At 39.9% G+C, this 24,520-nt stretch overlaps 1 protein-coding gene across 7 annotated transcripts in view; it reads right to left on the reverse strand.

Moving 5' to 3' along the window:
- The window catches only part of WRN (WRN RecQ like helicase), a 134,469-nt gene that overhangs the window by 49,895 nt on the left and 60,054 nt on the right, over window positions 1–24,520 (reverse strand). For all 7 annotated transcript variants that reach the window (XM_055567137.1, XM_055567136.1, XM_055567138.1 and 4 more), the window contains 4 exons: window positions 21,001–21,107; window positions 15,710–15,897; window positions 5,171–5,345; window positions 344–525 (listed from right to left, as the gene is read on the reverse strand). In XM_055567137.1, coding sequence (XP_055423112.1) covers window positions 344–525; window positions 5,171–5,345; window positions 15,710–15,897; window positions 21,001–21,107 — 652 coding nt within the window. The remainder of the gene's footprint in view (window positions 1–343; window positions 526–5,170; window positions 5,346–15,709; window positions 15,898–21,000; window positions 21,108–24,520) is intronic.

Raw genomic sequence — 24,520 nt, forward strand, 5'->3', positions numbered from 1 at the left:
ACAAAAACAAAATAAATGGTATCTAAAGTAAATATGGCTGAAGACATATCAAAACTTGAGAGAACTGAAGAGAAAACCAAATCATCAACGAACAATATTTTGAAAGTGTTCCACAAGATCTACGTTACATTCCCAGTATAGTGCTGGTTTTAGCTAACTAAATCTTTACACTAAAAGATGTATAGATGAAATTAGTTCATCTCGGCAACTCACCACAAATCTTCTTAAACATCTTGGGTTTTCTTTTGGTTTTAAATGCACTTACACATATTAGTTTAAATTTTGAATGTTGCCTCAAATACTTTAAGAAATCTGCAAGGGTGAAAGTCATGAATGTTTTTACCTATTTAGGTTCATGTCTGCTGGAGCCCAAAGAACGTGACAAGAGCTTTGAAGTCCATCTCGGCCAGCTCTACCAATCTCCTGGTAATAGGATTCCATTTCCTTAGGAGCACCATAATGAATGACTTGGCGAATGTCAGCTTTATTGATGCCCATTCCAAAAGCTACGGTAGCTATGACACACTGAGAATACATAACAACATAGTTAAACATTTAGCAGAATTAAAACATGTTTCCCTTTGGTAAGTACAATTAGTTCATTCATTACAGTCCCTGGCATGCTACTGAATTTAATATGAAAGTGAATTTAGAAAGATGGTAATGATAACCCTGTATGCAAGACAGCAAAAGAGACACAGATTTATAGAACAGTCTTTTGGACTCTGTGGGAGAGGGCGAGGGTGGGATGATATGCGAGAATGGCATTGAAACATGTAAATTATCATATGTGAAACGAATCGCCAGTCCAGGTTCAATGCATGAGACACGGTGCTCGGGGCTGGTGCACTGGGATGACCCAGAGGGATGCGATGGGGAGGGAGGTGGGTTCAGGATGCGGAACACATGTATACCTGTGGCGGATTCATGTCAATATATGGCAAAAACCACTACAATATTGTAAAGAAAATAAATAAATAAAACTGAAAAAAAAAAGAAAGTGAAAGTGAAGTCACTCAGTTGTTTCCGACTCTACAACCCCATGGACTGTAGCCCGCCAGGCTCCTCCATCCATGGGATTTTCTAGGCAAGAATACTGGAGTGGGTTGCCATTTCCTTCTCCAGAGGTTCTTCCTGACCCAGGGATCAAACCTGGGTCTCCAGCATTGCAGGCAGACTCTTTACCGTCTGAGCCACCAGGGAATTTAATATAATTTTGACAAATCACTTACAGCTTAAGAGATTATCTGCCCAATTTACAGATTTAGGACTGGTGACCATCAAATAGGATTTGTTCCCTCTCTACAAAAAGGAGCAAATATCATGGTTCTTCTGAATGCATATAAATATAGGACACAAAAGAGACTCTTAAAATATATATTAAATGAGCCTTTGGGTTATTCTGAAGTTTCAAGACTGCATCTCAATTTTTCTAGCAGTATTCTAAGGTAGAAAGACAGGTGTGGGGCATGCTCAGTTGTGTCCGATTCTCTGTGACCCCATGACTGTAGCCCACCAGGCTTCTCTGTCCATAGGATTCTTCAGGCAATAATTCTGGAGTGGGTAACCATTCCTTCCTCCAGAGGAGCTTCCCAACCCAGAGGTCGAACCCTGGGTCTCCTGCATTACAGGAGGATTCTTTACCATCTGAGCCACCAGGGAAGCCTAAAGGTAAGAGGAAGCTGCTCATTAAAGAGATAGAATGAAATATGCATTTCTCTCTGCAAATTTAAAAGGATAAAACTGGTATAACAGGAATGAATATACAGAGGTGAGATTTACATGACTAGGGGAAATTTTAGGCCAAAATTAGTGATAATTGTCAAAAAAAAAAACCTAAATACATTTCTTGAAAGGTATTAATTAGAATACAAAAAAATGTACAAGTAACTCTAAATATACTACATGCCTTACATATAAAAAGCATTTATAAACAATACATAAACATAATATTTGGGTATACTGATCTAATCAAAATTATGATATAAATATATTGGGAAAAGAGGGGGTAGGGTAGAAACTTGTAGACGCGATGAGAAGGGCAGGAAGGGATGTCAAAGAGCTATGCGTTCACCTTTCATAGTGGGGAATTGAGAGATAATGCCTAAATCTAACAGGCAAATAATAAGTACACTAAGTAGGAGCAGTACAAGCAAATTATTGCAAGATACAGTGGCAAACACCAAAGGAATAAGCTAAAAAAGCTGAGAGCAGGAGAAAGAAGCTGGAAGGAATGATGACTTGTGCTTTTCATTTTAAACACCAGAGAACTATTTAGTTTGTTAAACTATGTGTGTGTATAAGTGGTAAATATTAAAGTGCCATTTGAAACAAAAACGTGTTAAGATGTACCAAGAGTAGAAAAAAAAGAAGGAAGGAAGGACAAATAAAGGGAAGTATGAGAAATATGAGAGAAAAATAAACATAGGAATGGAAATAATATTAAGAAAAAGCTTTGTTCGAATACAACGAGTCAGTTTTGCTATATTTGAGTAAAAAAGCAATCTAATAATAATTCCAATATTTATTTTTGAAATGTTATTTCTTATTCAATTTTTCCAACTTTATTGATATAACTGAATTATAACATTGTGTAAGTTTACCATATATAACATGATTTGATATACATATATATTGTGACGTGATCGATAACCTCAGTAAGGTTAATACCTCCATCACCTCACATGATTACTGTGTGTATATGTATGTGTGTCTGTGTGTTTGTATGATGAAAATTTTTAAGATCTAATTTTTTTCATGATATTGTCTTTAAAAGAGATCAACCTATTCTACAGATATGATTTTCAAAATATCGTTATAACCTCTCAGGTGTAAATGAAAATACTTAATCAGATAATTTACTCATAATCTCATCCCAAAAAGGAAAGGAATTCAAGCCATCTTGAAAAGGCAAATAAAATACAAAGGACATAAAATTAAAAGTCAGGATTAAAAGACTGATCACAGACTCAAAACACAAATCTACATCCAAATGTGAGATTTCATCATGAAAAATAGGAAAGAAAAAAATCTTAGTCTTCCTTATGTCTCTGGGAGAGGTTTCAATCTAAATAAATAATTAGTAATAATACGACAAGACAGAAAAACCACTGGTCAATTATTGACTCAAAGATCAACTGTTAAGATTTAGTAAGCAGCAGCTAATGAACTTTATCTGATAATTTTCAAGCTTCAGAGATAATAGAATAAACATACAAGCATTTAAGAATTTGGATAAAACCTCTATTCCAGGCAGCTGTGATAGCTGTTCTTGCCTTTGGAAAGAAGAGGAAGAAAGAGAACAGATGCCTTCAGGCAGATATGCACTGCAGCGTGACAAGGTACAGTGAGCTGAATATGCAGAGTTTTAGATTCATAGGAAATGGATGATCTATTGGGCAGAAAATGCAAAACGGAAGTTAAGTTCCTCTCAATTTGAGATGAGGACTATTCCAGGAGTATATTGACAGGGGGTGGATATGTTGATAGTGTTGATTTAAACCTACTTACATGTTTGAATTGAAATCCTCCAAAATAATCCATGTGACACCCGCTGAACCAGGATTCTAACCATAAGAATCTCAGCTGCAGCCCTTCTTGTAAACTTCATCAATACCTTTCTTCTCTCCTTCAGACCAATCCTACTTAGTGCTCCCAGTCTAGTGTTTCTATAATACTATTATCTTGCTCAAAAACAGAGCAGTCTGTCACAGTGGTTTTCAAGTTTTGTTTTGCAGAATTCTGAAGATTCTAAGACAACCCCCAAGACACTGACATGGAGACAGGGACGTTCCTGGACTCGGTTCTCCGTCACATCAACTTCAACAAGGCCATTCTACTTTAATCTGCTTTACCTGTCAGATGGAATGTCATTTAAATAAAAAGTCCTACAGCTTGTCTGGAAAAAATAAGGGAACTTCATACCAACTCCAGCTTGCCTCTCGGCAAGTTTTAAGATCCTCTATAACCTGGCCAAACAACCAATTCAACTCTCTTCCTGAGTCTCCACCAGTTCCTGCCATTTTACCTATACTTTGTGTCCCTCCTACTCCATACTTCCCTTTTCTCCAACCATTGCAAACGACTCACAATTCCTTGAACCCAGTATGCTCTCGTATACCAAAGTGCCTTGCACACATCAGTCCTTCTTTCAGGAGTTCTATAATCAATTCCTTATCCTTCATCACCCCCTAGCCATGCATACCTGATGAACTTCTATTCACTTGTTCAGATTCTACTCAAACTGCTTATTCCTGGGTGTACAACTCCATTTGACAATCTACCTTAACAGCTAGTGTTCCCTCCTCTGTGAACCTAAACACCATTCTATGTATAGGCTGCCATTTATACTTGCAACAGTTTTCTTACCTATCTATCTCCCATATTCTACACCAATTCTATCAGAGTGACTGCTTTATGCTCATCAAAACGGTACTCAAATCTATATGCATGAATGAATCACATGGATGTACACCTAAAATTTTTTAATACACATTGCTGTTTTTCCATTTTTGTGCTCATGCTCAGTCATGTCGAACTCGACCCCATGGCTCCTCTGTCCATGGAATCTTCCAGGCAACAATACTGGAGTGGGTTGCCATTTCCTACTCCAGGGGATCTTCCCAACCCAGGGATCGAACCCACATCTCTTATGTCTCCTGCACTGGCAGGGGGATTCTTTACCACTGCAATTTTAAACAAATAATATTTCAGGATTAAATTATGAAGTTCAATTCCAACTTTAAAGAAATTTTTGTTTAATTTTTAATATAGTTGACTTACAATGTTTTTTTTTAATAATGTATTAGTTTCTGCTGTACAGTAAAGTGAATCAGGTATACATATATCCACTCTTTTTTAGATTCCATTCCCATATAGGTCATTACAGAGTACTGAGTAGTTACTTGTGCTGTACCATAGGTTCCTATTAGTTCCTATTTTATATATAGCATGTATACCTGAAATTAACAATACATTGTAAATCAACTATAAGATACACTTTAAAAAAATTAATTAGAAAACAAAAAACATTATCCCTCCATGGGGGGGCAGGGGCAAGGAAGTTGGGGAACACAACAAAGATATTCAATAAAGACTTCATAAATAGCTATTATAGAAATATCTGTTTCCAGTATGGGGAAAAGATAGTCATGATGATCCATCTTCACACCTGAATTTCATCTCTCATGAACCTATGATGAACTTGCTTCCTTAAGTTAATACTCAGTCCTGCATGGTATGTTCCACAGGCTAACTTCAGTTTTTTAAGCTCAGCTGTAACTTGCTCTGTCATTTTTCTGGAAGGACAATAGATGATAGTTGGACCTTCAAATTCCCAAGCAGAACTAAAGAAAAAGAAGAGCAAAAGGACAAATATATATATATATATGTTTGAGTTTTACATGATTTAATTTCCCCTTATTTTTAAATTTTTAATTTAATTTCATTTTTAAATTTTAATTTACGTTTTCCTTTTAGTAAAAAACTGAAAGGAGAAAGCATATAAAAAACAATGATATATTTAACAAAAATCTAAAACATTTTGGACACTCAGATGTGGAAATAAATTATGTTAGACACAAACACCACTGACTTCAGTTTTTTGTTCAAATTAAAACCAGAGACAGGTTTATTTATTGAAGCACAAGCCTTGCTAAAAACCGACAAACTAATGGAAATACAGTTACCATCCTTTTGGAAATGCAGAACTCTAGTTTAACAATTACTCTTCATTTACACAGGAAATGTAATATTTACATAGGAGAATAAAATTTTTACATTATCCTTATCTCTCTTATGATTGTAAAATTCAATTTCTACATGTTTACCAAAAAAGCAAGAACTTTCATATAATAATAAAAGATCATTTATATAGTTCAAAGAAGCATTTATTGGTAATCTTAAGGCTATGTTATAGAAAATAACATGTTAGAAAGCCTATTTTAGAAACCTGCACTTATTAAAAGTTTAAATGATGATTTCGTAGAATATTTAATTCCTCAATATATTCATTTACATAAATACATTCATTTATGCTGACCTAACGAATATAAAAAGAACATACCCCTTAGATTTAGAAAGTTATTTTATTTAATTTTTAATGCACATAACCTGTGATACAATTTTAATTTTAGGAATCTATTTTACAAATATACTTAAAGATCAGCCAAAAGATACATACAAATATTCATGGCAAAACTATGATAATGATAAATTATCTAAATGTTCATGATCATACACATTCATACTATGAAAGTGAATCAAATATTTAAAAAGTAAATGTATAAAAACCTTTAAGAAGGACTATGGTAAAAATCATTGAAAACTTAGAAAAATAATGCAGCAATTTTACTCTAAGAGTCTTAACTAAATAATCTACCCAAAGTAATTTTTGAGAGTGACCAAATGGGCTTCATTGTCAAAATTTCACTCCATGGAGTGAAAAAAAAAAATGCAAATTATCTTTTTAATGTACAAGAATCTCATTAAAAAAATATTTTTCAAAGAAGGAAGAACTGTGCACCAAAACATGAATACTGTAACATCTTAAAACATTAAGGCCTAATTTAAGAAAACACAATATACAGAAAGATAACAGAGGTACAAAAAGGAGGAAAATTGCAGACAAAATGGACATACTACAACACCATTTCTGTGGCAAGCTAACAACAACAAAAACAATTGAGAGCACATATTTGCATAGTCTAAGACAAAGAACAGAAGCCTATAAAGCTAAATGCAAAAATATCAACAGTGAAAACTGAGGAATGGGATTGGAGAAATCTAAGTACTCTTCAGTTTACATGCATCTGTACTGTTCAAAATGATACTAACAATATGGATCACTTTTTACATTAAAAAAAAAAGTAGAAAATATAAAAATTTGAATTTATAGAACCGAAAAATCAAAGCAGTGAACATTCCTATTGACTACATCAGTGAAATGACTGGAAGAAGGGCCTTGGTCTTTGTCTTCTCTGCCAAAAGAATTCATAAGAGACCAGCATTTATTGGAGGCAAAGCATGTGTGGAAGAAAACAAAGGCAAACTCGTAGAGTGAGCTGCATCCAATGGGGTGGCTTAGATTGCTAATATGAGGGCACTCTTCAGGTTATGTCTGGCCAGTCATCTTGCTTGTTCCCATATTTGGCCTGTCTCAGGGTTCTTCCTTGGTCAGCTCGAAGGTTTTGGGGAGGTTGGCAGGACATATTATGGGCTGGCATCTCTTCCTTCCTTTTCCCCTCCCCTAGAGTTGCATTATCCAGAATTCCTTAGAGGACAACGAGGACATTCTCTGCACACGTCAGGATGAGAAACCCTCTTGACCACAGCAAGAGGAAATTGTGGTCTCAGGGCCCAGTGCTCCTGATGGCATCTTCTCTCAAAGTGTAAACTGGAGACTGTTTGCAGCAGCTCAGCCTGGGGCCCGCCTATTGCCTACCTCACATCCCCTCTGAGATTCCTGGACCCCAGGGAATTTTTATTGGGAGGATGCAGGGCAAAGGTCCACCTTCTGTAGCTTCTTCAGGCTGGCATTGGGCTCATGGGCCACGGAACTCTCATCCTGCCTTGCCACGGAGCCCCAGGGAGACCTCTGCTGTTCCAAAAGAATCTGTCTCAGGGAGTGGCTAGAACCCCTGAATAACCATCATCTTGACATGGAACTGCTGCCACCTCGAAGAAATAAACTTAACATACCAGATGCATGGCTTTTGTCAACTGGGAAGACTCAGAGCAGGAGCTCTGATGGATCTTCCCAGCCCAGGAATTGAGCCTGCATCTCTTATGTCTCCTACATTGGCAGTGGGTTCTTTACTTCTAGCGCCACCTGGGAAGCCCAAGGTATAGAGATGTATTTTTGTCTTTGGAATATCTAGGCCTGCTGCTGCTGCTGCTGCTGTTAAGTCACTTCAGTCGTGTCCGACTCTGTGCGACCCCATAGACAGCAGCCCACCAGGCTCCCCCATCCCTGGGATTCTCCAGGCAAGAACACTGGAGTGGGATGCCATTTCCTTTTCCAATGCATGAAAGTGAAAAGTGAAAGTGAAGTTGCTCAGTCGTGTCCGACCCTCAGTGACCCCATGGACTGCAGCCTTCCTAATACAGATTATTTTCTATGGATCCCATGTATTTAACTTGCTGCTTTGAGATCTGCGTCTTTTTCTGGGAGACCCTATAATCTCGAGTCCCAAGGAAATTAAGAATTTCAATGGTGTTCTGATCTAAGGCCTCCATGGAGGGGCTACATATCAATATATCTACATACTGTAGAACAGGCCCTTCTTTTAGGCATATTTCCCCTAGTTTCTTTCCTAGGGCCTGGGCAAGCAAGTGTGGGCTGTCTCAAAACCCCTAAAGCAACACTGTCGAGGTATATTGTTGCATCTGACCCAAGTGGGAGTTGGTCCACTCAAAGGCAAACTGATACTGTGAAGATGAACAGATACTGTGAAGATGAGAGATGAACTGGGATGCAAAAGAAGGCATCCTTGAGGCTGAGCACAGTAAAACATTTAGCATCCTGAGGGAGCTGGACTAAGATGCTATAAGGATTAATCATAAGGGGATGTATAGGAAACACTCTATCATTTACTGCTCAGAGGCCATCTACCATGCTATATTCCTCATTTGTATTTAACAAAAAAAAAAGGTAGAGGGGGCACTGCTCGGGACCTCCTAACCATAATACGGTCAGGGAACTAAGGTTTCTCCCCATTAGTGGGGTAGGACACTCAGTGACAACCAAAAAGGCATGTGAGCCCACTTCAGTTCAGTTCAGTTGCTCAGTCGTGTCCAACTCTTTGCGACCTCATGACTGCAGCACGCCAGGCTTCCCTGTCCATCACCAACTCCTGGAGTTTGCTCAAGCTATTGTCCATCAAGTCGGTGATGCCATCCAACCACCTGATCCTCTGTTGTCCCCTTCTTCTGCCTTCAATCTTTCCCAGCATCAGGGTCTTTTCTAATGAGTTAGCTCCGCATCAGGTGGCCAAAGTATTGGCGCTTCAGCTTCAGCATCAGTCCTTCCAATGAATATTCAGGACTGATTTCCTTTAGGATTGACTGATTGGATCTCCTTGATCAGTCCAAGGGACTCTCAAGAGTCTTCTCCAACACCACAGTTCAAAAGCATCAATTCTTTGACGCTCAGCCTTCTTTATGGTCCAACTCTCATATCCATACATGACTACTGGAAAAACCACAGCTTTGACTATACAGACCTTTGATAGCAAAGTAATGTCTCTGCTTTTTAATATGCTGTCTAGGTTAGTCATAGCTTTTCTTCCAAGAAGCAAGTGACTTTTGATTTCATGACTTCAGTCACCATCTGCAGTGATTTTGCAGCCCAAGAAAATAAAGTCTCTCACTGTTTCCATTGTTTCCCCATCTATTTGCCATGAAGTGATGGGACCAGATGCCACGATCTTAGTTTTTTGAATGTTGAGTTTTAAGCCACCTTTTTCACTCTCCTCTTTCACTTTCAAGAGGCTCTTTAGTTCCTCTTCACTTTCTGCCATAAGGGTTGTGTCATCTGCATATCTGAGGTTATTGATATTTCTCCCAGAAATCTTGATTCCAGCTTGTGCTTCATCCAGTCTGGCATTTCACATGATGTACTCTGCATATAAGTTAAATAAGCAGGGTGACAATATATAGCCTTGATGTACTCCTTTCCCAATTTGGAACCACTCCATTGTTTCATGTCCAGTTCTAACTGTTGCATCTTGATCTGAATACAGATTTCTCAGGAGGCAGGTCATGTGGTCTGGTATTCCCATCTCTTGAAGAATTTTCCACAGTTTGTTGTGATCCACGCAGTCAAAGGCTTTGGCATAGTCTTTAAAGCAGAAGTACATGTTTTGCTGGAACTCTCCTGCTTTTTCTATGGTCCAACAGATGTTGGCAATTTGATCTCTGGTTTCTCTGCCTTTTCTCAATCCAGTTTGAACATCTAGAAGTTCTCTGTTCACGTTTAACTGAAGCCTCGCTTGGAGAATTTTGAGCATTACTTTGCTACCATGTGAGATGATGAGACGAAATACTGTTCAAACTGGCAAATGTGATTCCAGTGAAGTAACAGGTGTGAGGCTTTTCACTGACACCTGTCACTGTGCAGCTTTTAGAGAAAAAAGATCCAGAGTAAGAAGTCAGGCGAGTCAGCGGCTTCTGTATGAATTAAAAAATCGATCTTCTTTCCGCCACATCAGAGATGACCCAGGCTCCTTGATGGAGATAGACATCTCAGGGCAGGTGTGGGGGAAGCTGCCGGGACACCTCAGGAGCCCAGCATGGTCATCTCAGAAGCAGGAGTCCCTCTTCCTCTTCAGGATCAAGCCTGTCTACAGACTGGGCATGGCCTAGGAGGCTCCTTCTGGCATCCACAGGCCCAGTGGTCAGTTGACTTGCCTTTGAAGCATTCCCCCTTGTTGGTCTAACCTCTGGACTGATGGTTGACACCTGCTGTCCCCTCTCAGTGGCCCTGAAGTTGCAAAGTGTGTCCGACAGCAACCGTTATCAGCTGAGCTTTGGCTCTGGCCTGCCTCAATTCACACTGAGTTCTTTTCTTCTCCTCAGCTTGATTTTTTACCCCAAAAGCCACCTCTAGCAGGTGGGGCATCAGGGTTTGTGGCCCTGATTGTAACATTTGAAGTTTTCGCCTATTGTCATAGGGGCGAACTGAATGATAAAAGGTAGTCCCAGTAGGGACTGACCCTCAGGAGTGGAGGTATCTATGTTAGTAAACGTTCTAAAAACCTCCACAAGTTGTCCCCAAAAGAGGGCTGGATTTTCTTCTTTCTCTTGGGTCACTTCTTTGACCCTTTCATAGCTGACTGGTTTTCTAATGCATTCCTCATTCCTTCTAATAGGCACTGAATAATGTGCTTCCTGGCCCTCATGCCCACCAGGAAATCATCATCCCAAGAGGGACTCTGCATCCCCAGCGTATCATAAACGCTGGGTTGGGCCCTGGCAAGCTGCTCAGTGTGCCCCGAGGCTGCCGTCCAAACCTCTGCTTCTCCTCACAGGTACAGCAGGTAGTGAGGATTAGTTGGATGTCCCTCCAGGCTAAACCAAATGCCAGGGTTAGGGCCTGAAATCCTTCAGTAAACCTACTAGGGTTTTCAGAAAATTGGTCCAGTCTTCGTTTGCACTCTGCTGAATCAGTTAAAGAGAAGGGCAGGCACACTCAGACTGTGCTTTCGCCATTTGCCGCTTCCCTGGGAGGACACATTCTCCCTGATCCTGGGTGACTGGAAGGCCCACCTATGAGATACCTCAGTGGTGGGATTAGCTTTTTCATCCTGGGGTCACTTCAGTTCAGTTGCTTAGTCGTGTCTGACTCTGTGACCCCATGTACCGCAGCATTCCAGGCCTCCCTGTCCATCACCAAATCCTGGAGTTCACCCAAACTCATGTCCATTGAGTCAGTGATGCCATCCAACCATCTCATCCTCTGTCATCCCCTTCTCCTCCTGCCCTCAATCTTTCCCAGCATCAGAGTCTTTTCAAATGAGTCAGTTCTTTCCATCAGGCGGCCAAAGTATTGGAGTTTCAGCTTCAATATCACTCCTTCCGATGAACACTCAGGATTGATCTCCTTTAGGATGGACTGGTTGGATCTTGCAGTCCAAGGGACTCTCAAGAGTTTTCTCCAATACCACAGTTCAAAAGCATCAATTTTTCAGCACTCAGCTTTTTTATAGTCCAACTCTCACATCCATACCTGACTACTGGAAAAACCATAGCTGTGCTAGACAGACCTTTGTTGGCAAAGTGTGGTACCAGTGTGTTTAGAGGTGAAAAGGGAAGCGAGGTTTGGGATTTGCCAGGGGGATCTGGAGAATCAGGGGTACTTGTAGGAATCAGAGAAGGCAATGGCAACCCACTCCAGAACTCTTGCCTGGAAAATCCCATGGATGGAGAAGCCTGGTGGGCTGCAGTCCATGGGGTCACTAAGAGTCAGACACGACTGAGTGACTTCACTTTCACTTTTCACTTTCATGCATTGGTGAAGGAAATGGCAACCCACTCCAGTGTTCTCGCCTGGAGAATCCCAGGGATGGGGGAGCCTGGTGGGCTGCCGTCTATGGGGTCACACAGAGCTGGACACAACTGAAGCGACTTAGCAGCAGCAGTAGAATAGGAGAAGCTCGGTTTCCCCATTGAGAGTTGGGGGAAGTTAAATGAGGACCGTCTAGAATGCTGGGAGAATTCTCTGGTTCCCCAGGCCTCTGAGCTGCACAGAGCGAGACTCCGGTAAAGGGACATGAAGGCCTGGACGCAGGGAACCTCAGTCCATTGTTCCAACCTGCAGCAAGAACGATCCAGTTGCAAGATGGTATGATAATTTACAGACCCATTTTGGGGCCATCTTTCTCCATCACCCAAATTATATAAAAGCCAGGAAGTATTACAGAAAAACTTAAGTTTTTCTTTTTTTAGCCCATCTAATTTAAATAGCTTCCAGTTCTTAATTAAGGAAACAGCCCAGAGGTGTTCCCTCTGACTTAGGAGGGGGTCCCCTCATGTTGAACAACCTGCAACCAAGAACAAAGAGGCTAACCTAGAAATGTAATCCGGCATCCTGGAAACATTTACCAGAAGGCTTTAATCTAGACAGGCTTCCCTGGTGGCTCAGATGGTAAAGCTTCTGCCTGCAATGTGGGAGACCTGGCTTCAATCTCTGGGTCAGGAATATCCCGTGGAGAAGGAAATGGCAACCCACTCCAGTACTCCTGCCTGAAAATCCCATGGACTGAGGAGCCTGGTGGCTATAGCCCTTGGGTTGCAAAGAGTCAGACATGACTGAACAACTTCACTTTCTTTCTTTTAATCCAGGGCGTCCCTGAGATCCCCAGCAACCCTGAATCAGATGTGTTTGGCTGAACTTAGTTCCCTGAATAGAGAAAAATGTTGCAGTTGCCAGGGACTCCCTGGGGAGGTTATTTTGATTGTACAGTCTTATGATTATTTTTCCAATACTGGGATGTATCCTCCAGGACCAGGCATCTCAAAGATTCAGGTGTGGCAGCATGGAATCAACCAGCCCAAAAAGGCTGTTGTTATTAACAGAAGCAAAGCTCGTGTGGAAGAGCACACGGGTGAACTCACAGAGTGAGCTGCACCCAACAGGGGTGGCATGGATCGCTCATATGGGGCAGTCTTCCAGGTTGTCTCTGGCCAATCATCTTGCTTGTGCCCATATTTGGCCTGACTCAGGGTCCTTCCCGGTGGGTGTGCACGATCCTCAGCAAAGATGGATTCCAGTGCAAAGGTTTCAGGGAGGTTTGCAGGACGTGTTACGGGCTGTCTCCTCCTCCATCCTTCGACCCCTCCCCTAGAGCTGTGTCATATGGAATTCCTTAGGGGACAGCTGAGGACTTTCTCTGCACATTGTGTCAGGCTGAGAAATCCCCTTAACCATAAGAATGAGGAAACTGTGGTCACTGTCTTAGGGCCCAGTGCTCCTTCTGGCATCTTATCTCAAAGTGTCAGTGGGAGACTGGCTGCAGCTGCTCAGCCTGGGGTCTACCTGTCTCCTACCTCACTATTACAAGAGGATTCATTATTTTGCCAAGAGGTTTACTAAAGACTGTTATTTCCTCATAACAACTTTCTGAGAGGGGGAAAAAAAAATCTATCCTCATGTAATCAAGTTAGATAGGTGAGACAGGCTTATTTAAATTAAACGCATCATGCATATAGAAAACAAATAAGGTAAGACTTTAAGAAACATGATGGCTCAATGAAGAGAAAAAATGTGAATACAGATAAACAAATAGTAGAATTAAATGAAAGGAAGAAAATGAAGATAACAGGTAACACCCTGAAGTCTTAACTTACTCTCCATCGCAGAGCTCATTAAGAGGAAAATTTTTTTCTTTTTTTCTTTGTTTCTGGCCAAGTCACATGGCATGTGGGGTCTTAGTTACCCGACCAGGGATCAAACTCATGCTGCCTGCAGCAGAAGCATGGAGCCCTAACCACTGGACTGCCAGGGAATTTCCAAGAGGTAAACTTCTATTTGCCCAAGTTCTACAGAGAACATTCTGACTCTTAAAGGTTCCCTGCTACCACAACTCTTCTTGGAAGATGCAAAACAGGTGCAAAATCATTTCAGATTTGCTTTTAGAAAAACCAGTCACAGTCAGTATCAAAATCTTTGGATGGTCTTAGGAAAGAGGGAGCCACGAAAAAAGGAACACCAAGACTCAGGGGATATGCTCTCAGGTGATACATCTGAAAACTGTATACAGATGCACCAGGGAGTCCTGAGGAGCAAGGAGGTCTGTTAAGAGAGGCTATACTAGTCTGAGCTAAAAAGTAATACAAACCTCAATTAGTAGAATTAGTATGAACGACAGTGAGAAGAAATCATTTATGTAAGATATGATAAGAAGACAATACAATCGCAGTGTCGCAGTGTCACGGTGTTGGGGGTGAAAAAAGACAAGCACAGTTTCAAAAAGGATAGGGTTATTAGGAAGAAACACCATAGAGCTTGAGAATACCATGGACTGAAAAGGATCAAGTATTAGGAAAGTAAATAAGGATCTGATTGTGGAGATGCTAACGTAAAATAAATAGCCTTCTCCAAGAGAACATTTTACCTTTAGGACAGAAAGGAAGTGTAGTACAATGGATATTCACTTCGGAGAGATTCCCTAGAGCAGCCAGAACACTCAAAATACATTCATTACATGCGTGCTTTAACCTGAACACAGGACAGTCAAGCCAACAGTGAATTCTGTATTTAAATTCACCCTAAAAGACCTTAAGAGTTACTTTAGGGTTTCCTAACCTAGGATCAATCTTCTTTTTATTCCTTTCTGAGAAGGAAAATACTAACAATGTTCTTTAAATTCTATTTTCCTAGATTTGCTTTGAATTTGTATGGATAGAACAATTATTTCCATTTACTCTAACTTCACATTTCATAATGCGAAAATTATAAGTTTTTCACTGAGAAAACAGATCAGAGAAGCCTTCTTAGCATACACATAAAATGTCCAAAAACAACATAAATAGGAAGAAGTGCTAGTGACAGTTTCTACATCAGTAAAATGAAAATAATATGTAGCTTACAGAACAGTTATAAAATCAAACTAGATCATTTACATGAAGCACCTAGAATACTACTTGATACATGATATGGGCTCAAAAAGTATTTAAATTCCTTAAAACTCAAGTTAGTCATGTAACTAGTGAACCAGGCAGAATTCAGATAAAAGACGCGTTTGCTTTTTTGGAGATTTGTCACTTATTAAGAGTGTAGTGAAAGTCACTGAGTTGTGTCCGACTCTTTGCAACCCTGTGGACTATAGAGTCCATGGAATTCTCCAGACCAGAATACTGGAGTGGATAGCCTTTCCCTTCTCCAGGAGATCTTCCCAACCCAGGGATCAAACCCAGGTCTCCAACCCAGGTCTCCCGCATTGCAGGCGGATTCTATACCAGCTGAGCTACCAGGGAAGCCCATTAAGAGTGTATGTTCTCTTCAAATAACAGTACGGAGTATAAAAACATAAGAAAAATTAGTTTCTCCCTTCCTCAGTCACTGATTATATAACATCACACTTGAACTGAAGCTAAGCAGAATTTCAAATATGTTAAATATACATTCCAAAGAGATACGTTTTAAAAATAAAATACATTTTTTATAAAGAACAAAATAGTTACCAAAATTTATCAACCATGAAACACTCACCTTGACTTATAGACAAGAAACTGCTTCAGATCCTCGAGGATGTCTCCTGTTTTTCGTCCAACTTCTAAATACAAGTTTGGTCGATCAAAACCAGTACAGGTTATCTGAGGATCCTTCAGGTTTAAGCAACATACAATGTCTTCTCGGACTGAAGAACCTGCCGTAGCAGTCAGTGCAACAATTGGAACCTGAAATAAGGAAAAGCGATTTTTAACAAAGGAGCGAGGTTGTTAATTCCCAACATTTCTACTGCCTTCTTAGAAAGACACTGGAAGACAATTACAGGAAGAATAGAGAACAGTGATAAAAATGAAACTTTAAAATTATTCTTTCAAAGAAGAAGAAAAACACTTTCTTCTTGTTTCTCAGCCTTCTAAGAAATCATTCAAACACTAAACTCGTAAGATTTCTAAATGCAATTTCTATCTAAAGTTAAATCCACTTATTAGCTATCTACCTCTCCATTTATTATTTATACATTTATAACAGTGCTGGGACAAATGAGGGGTAAGTTACGTCTTATCTTTGATAATCTATAATTCATAAATTATAAACCCTGCACTCACTGAAAATTTAGCCATACATAGCCCAACTAAGGCTCTTGTTTTACTCCTATACTAAATACACTGGTATATGGCTTTTCAGATCTAAAATAATAGCTCTCAATTACCTGGATAATCTCTCAACAGTTTTAAATGGTTAATAGGGGCATACAATATAAAAGGAAAATGCAGAAAATAAGACATCTAGTATTAACTGATTCCTTGAGCAACCAAGTCATGTTCTATTTTCAGTACAGTAGACTTCTAGATTTAATTTTTTCATCACTATTATCACTGGGAGTATTAATCAACTATGCAATCATCTCATAATCAGAAAAACTGTTCCTATATAATTAGCTGCTTGATATCCAAGATTACAACTTTCTGAATACTTTTTGGCTTATTATAAAATATGGTAAATAATATGCTCATAACACAGCTCTTCAGATGCAATACATTTACCCTGCAAATCAGTTGAAACAATTACTGTACATAAGTGAAAATTTAAGTGCAATTTGTAAAAATGCAATTACAGAATTTGAAAAAAGATACAATTTATTAAAAACTGTAAACTACTTATATAATCAATATAGCTTTATTAAACTGAAAACTATCTCAAAGTTCATGCAAGGAAAAATCAATTAAGTCTGGGAGCAGTTTTTAAATGGAAAAAAAGATAACCAAAATCAATGTGACCAGTTAACTGACATTTTGATATTTTCTAGCCTTAAATTCTGTGAAATTATTAAAAAACACCCCAAATCAACTTAATTGATTTTTGGTTTACAATCAGACTATTCTCTGAACTTAGAGAGCATCTGCCTAATAACATATAGGAACAGGCCAATTTATAAAGAAACCAGTTTCTCTAATCAAGGCTTAATATATATGGCTTAATATATATGTATATACCTGCTATATATCTTTATAGCAAATAAACATATCTGTATCAAAAATATGGCTGAGAATAAGGGAAGTTCAAACACTGAATTTTCCAGGACACGAACATTCTCACCTTACCACAATGAAGCATTTCCATCAATTTAACTGTTACTCAAACAATTTATAAATGAACTAAAAAAATGCTTGATATTTAACTGCATATACAGATAAAGACAGACGTTTTCAGGATAGAGAAGAAAAGAGGGCCTGGTTCGTTTCTATGCAGTATCATGAAAGAGCAGACAAGCAATGCTTTTGTGAAAAAAAAAAAGGAAATAAACATGAACCTGACACATTTTGAAGAAGTTAGTAGAAAAATCAGGCAAAATAGCAGCACAGTAGTATAAGAATCTGGCTCAGAAATAGCTGCCTCAGTTCAAAGCCAGCTTTTGCCACTAACGAGATGTGAGATTTTGAGCTGCTTATTTTAGACACATTGGCTGCACTGTACAACAATTGAACCCATGCCCCCTGAAGTGGAAGTGCTGAATCGCCAGGGAATTCCCATGAGCTATTTACTTCATATTCTAAACGCTGGTTTCCTCATCTCTAAGATGGCTACAACAACAGCAACAACCTCAGAAAGTCACTGTGAAGAGCAAATGGGATAAAAGGTCTAATTGCAGAATATAACGGCATAGTACACAGAAAGCAAGTGACAAGTGTCAGCTATTACTGATATTATTATGGAACATCTGAAAAGAATTCTACACAAGAACTCCAGAGACACGGCCACTACTCTCAGATTTGCCACTCCCTTTGGCAAGAGCTAACTTCTCTCGGCCTCGGTTTTTTCATCAAAATATGAGATGGAGAGGGCTACTGGATGTTAACCTCTCTTCTAACTTAAAAATTCCCACTTTGCCACGAGAAACTCCTTATTCTAGTGACCAGCTAACAGAGAAAATCACCATAAATAATTCATTCCTTTGCCGACATCCTAGAAAGGCACAGTTAAGAATGTTGCTTCCGTAACTTAAAAAACACAGTAAAGTAATGGAATGCACTAAATTTAAAGGAACAGTATTTACTTTCACTTCAGAAGTGAACAGAATGTTTTTGCTTAGAAACTCTGGTGCTTTATGATATTTAAAACAAGTAAACTAGGGTAAAGCTTGAAAATAACACTCAGGTTGGCTAGGAGAAAGGTGTATCCATACATCCTGGTTTGCTGGGAAGCTCTCAGTTTATCTAGTCATCACAGCATAGTTCTTCTAATTGGAGGCTAATTACTTTACAATACTGTAGTGGTTTTTGCCATACATTGACATGAATCAGCCATGGGTGTACATGTCTCCCCATCCTGAACCCCCTTCACACCTCCCTCCCCATCCCATCCCTCAGGGTTGTCCCAGTGCACCAGCTTTGAGTGCCCTGTTTCAAGCATCGACCTTGGACTGGTCATCTATTTCACATATGGTAATATACATGTTTCAATGCTATTCTCTCAAATCATCCCACCCTCGCCTTCTTCCATAGAGTCCAAAGTCTGTTCTTTATATTACAGCATAGTTCTTAATAGCTTCAACTTTTTAATTTTTAAAAGCAAACTGGTATGGTTGATAAATTACCTTGTCACTCAGTTTTATCAAGTTCACAACTCACAAGACTTGTTCTTTAAATTGGCAAATCTTGGTTTCTTTGGTAAGAAGTACAAAGTTTTGGTGAAAAAAGCAATAAAATGTAAATTAATCTTGTGACTATAAATCTAGGAATGCCTGAAGACATATACTTCAATGGTGCTACCACTACAAATTCCAAGAACTGTTACCATTCCATTTGCCTCTGAATTTGGGTGGTGGTGCTGCTGCCGCTGCTAAGTCGCTTCAGTCGTGTCCGACTCTATGTGACCCCATAGAAGGCAGCCCACCAGGCTCCCCCGTCCCTGGGATTCTCCAGGCAAGAACACTGGAGTGGGTTGCCATTTCCTTCTCCAATGCATGAAAGTGAAAAGTGAAAGTCAAGTCGCTCAGTCGTGTCCACCTCTTCGTGACCCCAGGGACTGCAGCCCACCAGGCTTCTCTTTCCATGGGATTTTCCAGGCAAGAGTACTGGAGTGGGGTGCCATTGCTTTCTCCACTGGGTGGTGCAGTTAATCTATATACTCCATAGTATGCTTCATTCATTCATTCACTCACTTATTCCAAATAGTTACTGTCTACAATGTGCTGATCTTTGTAAAAGGGCTGGGAGGAATGTCATGGAAAGATCCAAAATGTCTCATTTCTTACAGTTCTTCTTACTTGAATTTTATAGAACTTTAAGGTTGATGTAAAGCTTTCCAGGGCTTCCCTGGTGGGTCAACAGTAAAGAATCCAACTGCAATGCAGGAGACGCAGGTTTGATCCTTGTGTAGGGAAGATCCCCTGGAGAAGGAAATGGCTACCCACTCCAGTATTCTTGCCTGGAAAATTCCATGGACAGAGGAGCCTGGTGGGCTACAGTCCATGGGGTCGCAGAGAGTCACACACAGCTGAGCAAATCAACAACAACAACAAAGCTTTCAACAACAAAGTTGTTCTTTGGAGACTCATTTTGTCAGATTCTCTCCAAATGGGAATAAGTTAGTGATTTTTTTTTGTTATTTTTGAACTTATTGAAATAGTTCAGTGTCACACTGGTGACAGTCAGCTGTAACTGCGATGAGAAGAAAAAAAAGCACGGAGAACAGCGAGGAAAATGAGAGCCCTACAGCCACCAGGGGGCACTTCTCACCACTCAGCTAACAGAGAGATTTCATGAAAACACCAGGGAAAAAGGTTTCTCAGCTGCTGCCTGACGACCATCCTGGGCTCAGTGAATCATCCCAAGAAATGAAAAGAATCCAATGGCGTCCACAGCCTGACAGAATAAAAGACTAGTTCAATATCGAGAAGCATTTCTAAACTGCATAAAACACTTAAAACTCCTCTAACACAATCCTTCTAGAATCAAAGGCCCAGGAAAGGATTACAGACAGCAATCTTCCTAATTTCCAAAAGCTTACTTTAAACCGTTCTACATCAATGAAAAGCAGTCCTCAAGGAATCTGAGCCTGCTGGCTTTCACCATATCATCTTCTTTTTCTATTAATACTACGGGTACTATTAACACTACTAATCTTTCTATATTATTCATACTGTTCCATGCACTTCATTTGGTACTACTGCTTCCACTTTTATGGGCAATTCTGAATCTAAACTCCTTTACTGGCCTCTGTGCTAATTCAGAGCAGAAACTGTTTTAAACTTCTTTGACGTCATTAGTTCTGGAAGCCCATCTAGTATCCCACTGTGTAGCACTGCCCAGCTCTACCACTCACTGCCTGCGTGGTAAAGTTACTTCTCAGGGACTCAGCTTTCTCATCAGAATTCACTTATTCATTTACCAATTATTTGTGGAATACTCACCATGTGACAGGCACTGTTGTAGATTTTACCAACTAAACCAGCAGAAATCCCTCACCACAAAGAATATTCTGGTAGGGACCCACAGGCCATAGACAAAATATATTAAAGTACGTTAACACTGCTAAGTGTTATTTAAAAGACAGCAAAGGAATATGAGGAATGCTGAGAGTTGTGGGAAGAGGGTTAATTTGAAAATCTGACCACAGTGGACAGGAGGACTAAATGAAAAAGTACTCTTTTCAGCAAAGACTTGAGAGAAGTAAAAGATATACCATGTTGTAAAAAAATCTTTCCCCTGCTTAAAAAGCAACCATTTGCCCTTTCATAAAATCATTTTCAGGTTTTTGGCCATTCCCCAATCCTGGATCCTCCCTTGCTAAGCAAGTCATTTCAAGACATTGTACTTGGCAAAGCTTACCTTCGGGAATTCTGCCTTTAGGCAACCCAAATCCCTGAATGAATTTCTAAAATCATGTCCCCATTCAGAAATACAGTGAGCCTCATCCACAGCAATAAGTGTGATACCTATCAAAAAAGAAAAATATGTAAATGGAGAAGATAAAGTTCAAAAAAGTAATAAACTCATCTAAAGTTTTACCACCAATTTCACTTTGAATATGTAAATATAACAGAAAGGAGAAAAATAATTCAAAGTATTGACTCATATAAAAATATAAGCATAAATCATAGCAGATAACACCAAAAATTGGGCTTCCCAGGTGGTGCCAGTGGTAAAGAACAAATAGACCAATGCAAGAGACCTAGGAAACAGAGGTTTGATCCCTGGGTCAGGAAGATCCCCTTCAGGAGGAAATGGCAACCCTCCAGTATTCCTGTCTGGAGAATCCCATGGTCATAGGGGCCTTGAGGGCTACAGTCCATGGGGTCACGAAGAGTCAGACACGACTGAAGTGACTTAGCACGTACACCAAAAATCATTACTGAGAATAAGCAGAGGGAGATATATGGATAAAAGGCAGATGGATAAAAGAAAGAAATATTAATATCTATTTTTCAAGTAACATATTTATTCAATTTTGGTTTTCATCATTATTTCTCAGAGAAATTAATTACTACTACTCTGTCCTCAAAGCTATCACTCATCTGCAATGATAATACCTTAAAAAGAAGAGCTGTTCTAATTCTCATTCATAATACTTTTATCTCATGGATTAGCTATCCAAAGAGAAAAAGTCAGCATATTTCTACTGAGATTACATTCATCACTGTCTGTGAATGATCACTACAGAATTCCTCTGAAATGCCAGTTCTGAAAGACAGGATGACATCCACAGTTTCTAATATAAAACGGGAAGGGAAGAACTATATCTCATTTTGTACAAAGTAGGTAAGAAGGAAGGCAAATTGTTCCTTCTTCACCTAGCAACCCCTTTGCTCGGCCCCCACCCCCACCTCCACATTGACTCAGAATCAATAACGTACAGTAATGCCTCTCAGAAAAGGGCTTTACTATATAACTTCCCTGGTGGCTCAGACGGTAAAGCGTCTGCCCACAATGTGGGAGTCCCGGGTTCGATCCCTGGGTTGGGAAGATCCCCTGGTGCTGGGAGCCGGTGAGAGACATTCCACTCGTGACAAAGGTCATGAGGAAGGAGGCTCGGCATACGCAAAGGCGGGATCGAGCCTCGGGAGTCCCCCCAGATATTCTCGAGCATCTACCCCCAAAAACCAGAGTCTGCCTACTTTATTGCTTTGTGCTCTCACCTCTGACTTTCCTGGGGGCTGTCCCCCACCACCATCTTGCTCTGTCTGTCAAAGAGTTAACTTACAGCTCCAATTAATAAAGTTCCTGGGCAATTAGGAGTGTTTAAATCCAAACCCTCAGATGGCTCTCTAACTCGCCTGACAAGTTTACCCGGACACCTACAGCTATGCATACGATTGTTTACAGTCTCCCAGCCTCGAGAGGCACGGGAAGCTTAAGATATTCAAATAGCTTAGAGCCTCTCAGAGAGTTAGAAACTGTCAAAATAAAACTAGTAAAAGATTTCATTGATGAGCCAATGCTTGTTGCCAAGTTTCCACATCCCCTGTATTGTATCCTTGAATGTGTATTAATTAATATAGTTGCTATGTAGAAAAAATTAGTGGTGGCCTTGGTGTTAGTAACTTTAGACCCTTAAGGTAATAAATTCTTTCCTTTGTAAACCCTTTACACATTCACCCTATAGGAATGTAATTTTATCTTCGGAAGATGGCGCCAAACCTTAAAATAATTACTCTTAGAGAAAGTAAGTCTTTGTTGATAAGTCCTTGTCAAGAGTCATAAAATGTTAATAGGCCTTCTGGCCAGAAGATGATGTAAATCACCTAAACCATTTGTATACGATAAATTTGCAGGAAAGAAACCCTGGTTTTTGATAAGCATCAAAGACTGCTGACTTTGCATCCCCTATTATCCTCTATGTGTAACTTAGGGTATATAAGCCCCAGTTAAAAATGAAGCTACGGGCCTTGCTCACCAACGCTTGGTCTCCCCATGTCATTCTTCCCTTTAACTTCCAGCTGAGTCTCCATCTGGAGCGCGGAACCCACCATGCTTACTAATTATGCCTGGGCTTCTAAGATCCGACCAGGGAGGCCTCAGTGTCTCCTCTCCTTCGGGAGAACGGAAGGACGCCTGCGGCCTACGTAAGTGGTGCAAACTTCTTGTCTTGAAGTTTTATTGGTCTCCCGCGTAAACCAAGCTACTCAGCTTCTTTTCTCCACTGAATTTTCCTACTGAGCTATCCTCATTCTATTATTCTTTATATCTCTGAATAAATAAATAAATAAATAGGTCGCCTACTTCGTCTCCCCTTCGAATACCCTGGATCAGCTGGGGCTGGACCTCGGCACCCTGGAGAAGGAAATAGCAACCCACTCTAGTACTCTTGCCTGGAAAATCCCATGGACGGAGGAGCTTGGTAGGCTACCGTCCACAGGGTCGCTAAGAGTCGGACACGACTGAGCGACTTCACTTTCACTTTCACATAACCATCCATGAAAATGTCTTCAGATATTTCAAAGTAATGACAGTAGCGCTTTTGCCCTTGATTACCAAATTAATACTTAAGAAATAAAAAATTTTTCCCTTCAACGGGGATGATCACAACTTAATGTGTATCTGCATATTAATGTTTTGCCACCGTGTGTTAGCTGCTCAGTTGTGTCCGACTCTGTGCAACCCCATGAACTGTAGCTCACCAGGTTCCTCTGTCCATGGAATTCTCCAGGCAAGAATACTAGATTGAATTGTGATTCCCTCTTCCAGGGGATCTTCCTGGTCCAGGGGAAGTTTTGCCACTGGGGTTAATTAAAAACATAAGTCAGACTACCTAGATGCATAACTTGGCTTACCATTTATATTACTTTAAGCATCTTACTTAAGCTTTCAAGTGTCGGTTTCCCAAAAGTATAAGGTAGATAATAAAAGTAGCTAACATTTTTTTTAGTTACTCTGAAGATTAAGATCATTCACATAAAATGCTAAGATAGGGGCTGGCATAAAAGACTGCTCAATTTAAAAATATATATATTATTATTATAGTTATTGTGCTAGTCACTCAGTCATGTCCAACTCTCTGCAACCCCATGGACTAGCCCACCAGGTTTCTCTGTCCATGGGGTTCTTCAGACAAGAACACTGGAGTGGGTTATCATTTCCTTCTCCAGGGGATCTTCCCAACCCAGGAATCGAACCTGTGTCTCTTCTGTCTCCTGCATTGGAAGGCAAGTTCTTTACCACTAGCACCACCTGGGGAAATGCATACTATGCTCCAAACACTTCCCTAGGAATAAAATAATAGTAAAATGCAATTCATGATCTTGAGGAGCTCACATTTCTAAAGGAAGAGACAGAGAAACATGCATATAACTACAATTCATTGAGATTACCAATTACAACAGGGTCGGAGAAGAAAAAGAAGGAAAGAAAA

The sequence above is a fragment of the Bubalus kerabau genome, chromosome 2, assembly GCF_029407905.1.
Source record: "Bubalus kerabau isolate K-KA32 ecotype Philippines breed swamp buffalo chromosome 2, PCC_UOA_SB_1v2, whole genome shotgun sequence".
NCBI lineage: Eukaryota > Metazoa > Chordata > Mammalia > Artiodactyla > Bovidae > Bubalus > Bubalus kerabau.